Below are 5,000 nucleotides of genomic sequence, written 5' to 3' on the forward strand. Positions count from 1 at the left end.
AGAATGAGAGAGAGAGAGAGAAGAATGAGAGAGAGAGAGAGAAGAAAGAATGAGTGAGAGCGAGAAGAAAGAATGAGTGAGTGAGAGAGAAAGAGAGAGAGAGAAGAAAGAATGAGAGGGAGAGAGAGAGAGAAGAAAGAGAGAGAGAGCGAGAAGAAAGAATGAGTGAGAGAGAGCGAGAAGAAAGAATGAGTGAGTGAGAGCGAGAGAGAGAGAGAAGAATGAGTGAGTGAGAGAGAGAGAGAAGAAAGAATTAGTGAGAGAAGAAAGAATTAGTGAGAGAGAGAGAGAGAGAGAGAAGAAAGTGAGTGAGTGAGTGAGTGAGAGAGAGAGAGAGAAGAAAGAATTAGTGAGTGAGTAAGAGAGAGAGAGAGAGAGAAGAAAGAATTAGTGAGAGAGAGCGAGAGTGAGAGAAGAAAGAATTAGTGAGAGAGAGCGAGCGAGAGAGAGAGAGAAGAAAGAATTTGTGAGAGAGAGAGAGAAGAAAGAATTCATGAGAGAGAGAGAGAGAAGAAAGAATTCGTGAGACAGAGATAGAGAGACAAGAAAGAATTTGTGAGAGAGAGAGAAGAAAGAATGAGTGAGAGAGAGAGAGAGAGAGAGAAGCAATAATGAGTGAGAGAGAGAGAGGAAAGAATGAGTGAGAGAGAGAAGAAAGAATGAGTGAGAGAGCGAGAGAGGGGAAAGAATGAGTGTGAGAGAGAGAGAAGAAAGAATGAGTGAGAGAGAGAGAGAGAGAGAGGAAAGAATGAGTGAGAGAGAGAGAGAAGAATGAGTGAGAGAGAGATAGAGAGACAAGAAAGAATTTGTGAGAGAGAGAGAAGAAAGAATGAGTGAGAGAGAGAGAGAGAGAGAGAGAGAGAGAGAAGAAAGAATGAGTGAGAGAGAGAAGAAAGAATGAGTGAGAGAGAGAAGAAAGAATGAGTGAGAGAGAGAGAGAGAGAGGAAATAATGAGTGAGAGAGAGAGAAGAAAGACTGAGTGAGAGAGAGAGAAAGAAGAAAGTGAGTGAGTGAGTGAGTGAGAGAGAGAGAGAAGAAAGAAAGAATGAGTGAGTGAGAGAGAGAGACACCTCTAAAGATCCCTAAGACCTGAATGACTGTATCAGAGAGACAGAGAGAGAGAGGGAGAGGAGTGTATGTGCGCTTGTGTCTGTGAGTCTGTGTGTTTATCAACATCACTAATTGGCTCAATCGCGAACACCTGTGTGCCTGAAGCCATTTGAAAATATTCTCCATAGAGATCCTATTGAAAAAATAAAAAGCTTAATAATTCAAAAAGTTTAAAGGTTAGAAATATAAAAAGTCATAGCACACCTCTGGTGAAAGAGCTGAACATTTTAATATTTGAACGGTTTCTGTAGCTTAAAAAATGAAGGAGGAGAAGAGGGGCACGGAAGAAATAGAAGAAGTTGAATAAAGAAACAGGATAACAATAGTTGGACTGCTTAACAGCATTCCAACAATAAAGAAACAGGATAACAATAGTGTTGGAATGCTTAACAGCATTCCAACAATAAAGAAACAGGATCACAATAGTTGGAATGCTTAACAGCATTCCAACAATGAAGCGCTGGGATGAAGTCCTCTCACGCCCCCTGCCAGAAAAACACCCTATACCAGGGGTGTCCAAACGTTTTTCACTGAGGGCCACATACAGAAAAATATACCAAGGGCTGGGCCACTCAGGTCCGATCGCCTCACCCCTAGTGTGTTAAAGTGAGCAAAATCAATCAAATTTGGTTCTCAATGTGCTTTTGTTCAGATTTAACAGAGATGTTTGCTCACGTATGTTGAGCCGAACAGACTCATTATTCAAATAGAAGGGAGTTGAGAACAGCTCGATGTCTCTCTCAATGAAAGAAAAATATTGAAAGCCATGGCAGCTGGTGGAACATGTTCTAGGTAGGGCTGTGCCACATCCAATCAATTTCAGCAAACATCCCAGTATGATTTAATGCTAAATTAATTAAGGTATCAAACACGTATTGCTACTTTGCAGTTAAATATTTAACATTTATTCCAACATGAAAAAAAGCAGAAAATAACACTTTGACAAACACGTCAGGACATCTTATTTACAGCTGGTAGCTTCGCATGTACTGCTTCCCTTTCCTGCTAGTCTGCTGTCTGATTGTGAGGTCAGGCTGATCTGATATCAGCTCTGCAGTTTCTCCTCAAAGTTCTCCTCTCAAACGGGTCTTGGAGGAGTAGTGCTCGCGCTGGAGCTCGCGCCCGCCTGTAGAGACTCGTCCGGACGGGAACGCGCAGCTTGGGGCATAACCGATTCTGCTCCAAGCTGAATCTATTTGAGGGCGCTGATTGGCTAAATTGTATGTCACACATTTATATCTTTAATCAGCAATTGGCTAAACTGCTTCACTGCTCTTTTGGGCAGTTTCTCCAGCGCCACAGAGCTGCTGAGACGTGCACACGCAGAGAGGACATGCAGGAAAAGCATACATTTACCGCAGATATCATATTTTACACATATTACTGGGTGATTCCATATTTCAAAAACACGAATATTGACAATTTGTATAGTTTATTATGATTATTATTCATTTTATTTTATTTGTTGTGGCTCAAGGTGGGGCGGCGCCCTATCGCCCTCTATTGACCAGCCGCCACGTAAGCACTGACTGAGTTCTGTCACGAGAGACGTTATCACGGACACGTATTTCCCCCTTTTAGCAGAAAGGTTGGCCTTTGGAAAAGCACATTTGACTTCGGACTGCGTGGGGAAGTGCGCAACATTGAAGTTGCGTAGAGTGCCCTCGTGCTCGAATTATGTTGACAGTTTTCACAACCGTGTTCATCACATCGCCAAGCTGGACTGTCTTAGCACAGAGGGCTTCTTGGTGGGTGATACGCTGCATTTTAACGGCCTCACCTCCGCTCTCTTGCGCTCGCCTTTCATAGCTGGAGCCCTATCTGTTATAACTCCACACAGCTTGTCCCATCTTGTCAATTGCATCTGACACAGCTTCAAACATGTCCTTACCTGTTGTTGTGCTCTTTAGACTCCTAAAATCAAGCAGCTCCTAATGCAGAAATGATCGTCAAACAAATGAACAGCTGTGCGGTGTCTGTGGCATCTGTGCTCTCATCATATGCAATGGAGTAAAACGCAAAAGCACTTGCTTTATCTGACACTTGATGGTTTAGGTTAGCTGACAAGTCTTCGATTCGCCGCACAACTGTGTTTCTGGACACGCTAACGTTGTTGAATTCCTGCATTTATTCCGGGCACTTGCGACTTTAGTGAGGCACTGTTTTATGAAGTCACCATCTGAGAAAGGTTTCCCGTGGCGGGCAATGAGTTGAGCTACCTCGTGGCTGCTATTGTGACTTTTTCTTGTGTTTTGTTTCCACGGAAAAAAACACTCTTATTGAGCTAACTGCCATTTAACTTTCTGTTCTCGCTCGGCACCAGTGTAGGAAGTGTCATCATCCGGGGCTAAACGTTTCTTTGATTGCTCTTATTTTGTGGAGAAGCTGCCTTGTTCAACACAGTATCTCCACCTAGTGGTGAAACTAAGAAGTACAATACAGTCAAGCGCAAGTTTCAAGTGTGGGCCATATTACATTATATTTTTAGAAGTTGCTGCGGGCCAATTAAAAATGGACGGCCCGCGGGCCGTAGTTTGGACACCCCTGCCCTATACGGACACTCATCGGTGCTCTAGACATTTTACTGATGTTGTTGTCTAATAAACGCAAATGCATAACGAGAATATAGAATGACTGTTGAGCTCTAATAATGGTGTAAAGGGCTGCTTTGTAGTGGCCTTATGTCTAAGCTTCATAATTGACTGAAAACGACTGCTCAGTTTTCTCTTCCTTTCATTCTCATGTGTTCTCTTTGTCTCCCTCCATGCTGCAGGCCAAAGGAAAGAAGCAGCTGTTTGTGCAGCTTGTGCTGGATAACATTTGGAGTTTATATGATGCTGTTGTCACTAGGAGGTAGGTGAAAGATATTACCCTGAAACACTTTGTTGCTTTTTAAAATCACGAAATGTATTTCTTTCTTAATTGAATGTTTTCTCTGTAGTAATTGGATGTTTAATTATGGAGAAATACTGTACAAGGAGTGGGTATGTAGCAGTCTGAGCCAATGTGATGTCAGGTGTATTTGCTTATATGTACAGCAGAATAAGATTGCTAAAAATGTTACATTATTTGTTCTATATTTTTATTTACACCTGCTTTTATTGTTGGAATGCTGTTAAGCATTCCAACTATTGTTCTTCGAATCTTTATTCAACTTCTATTTCTTCCGTCCCACCTCTTCTTCTCCTTCATATTTTAAGCTACAGAAACCGTTCAACTATTAAAATGGTCGTCTCTTTCACCAGAGGGGTGCTATGACTTTTCATATTTCTAACCTTTAAACCTTTTGAATTATTAAGCTTTTTGCAATTTTTTATTTTCAATGGGATCTCTATGGAGAATATTTTCAAATCCTCTTAAACTTCTTCCACTTTCAAATCCTTCAACTTCCTCATACTTTCAGCTACAGACACCTTTTCAACTTTACAATGTTGAGAAAACCCTGAACTATTGCCACATGATTCAGCTTTTTGATATCTTTTAAATGTTTTGAACTGCAGCAATTTAACGTTTATGATTTTTCAGCCCTTTTCTGACTTTATAATGGGTGTGTATTGCGCAGCTTAGAGTGCGTGATGTCACTGCTAGAGTGAAGAGCAGCTTGAGATTCTTGTGAAAAAAACATTTGTATTTTGCCACTGTGTCCACAATCGTCACTCTTCATGCATAGTTTCTGGATGTAGAAGTAGCTAATCTTGTCCTTGTCGTAGAAAAATTACTGTGGAATCCCACAGATTTCCACATTTGACACAGAAGCCGTTAATTGAGAGGAAAACCAACTTTCTGCGACTTAATACTTCTACGACAACTACAACTTCTACTACTACTACAAATATCACTACTACTACTACTAGTACTTATTCTAATGCTACTAATACTTCTACGAATA

At 41.2% G+C, this 5,000-nt stretch overlaps 1 protein-coding gene across 3 annotated transcripts in view; it reads left to right on the top strand.

Annotated features, from left to right (window-relative positions):
* The window catches only part of efl1 (elongation factor like GTPase 1), a 119,829-nt gene that overhangs the window by 22,960 nt on the left and 91,869 nt on the right, over positions 1-5,000 (top strand). For all 3 annotated transcript variants that reach the window (XM_079284718.1, XM_079284716.1, XM_079284717.1), the window contains one exon: positions 3,885-3,964. In XM_079284718.1, coding sequence (XP_079140844.1) covers positions 3,885-3,964 — 80 coding nt within the window. The remainder of the gene's footprint in view (positions 1-3,884; positions 3,965-5,000) is intronic.

This window comes from Melanostigma gelatinosum (assembly GCF_949748355.1).
Source record: "Melanostigma gelatinosum genome assembly, chromosome: 2".
In the NCBI taxonomy this organism is placed as follows: domain Eukaryota; kingdom Metazoa; phylum Chordata; class Actinopteri; order Perciformes; family Zoarcidae; genus Melanostigma; species Melanostigma gelatinosum.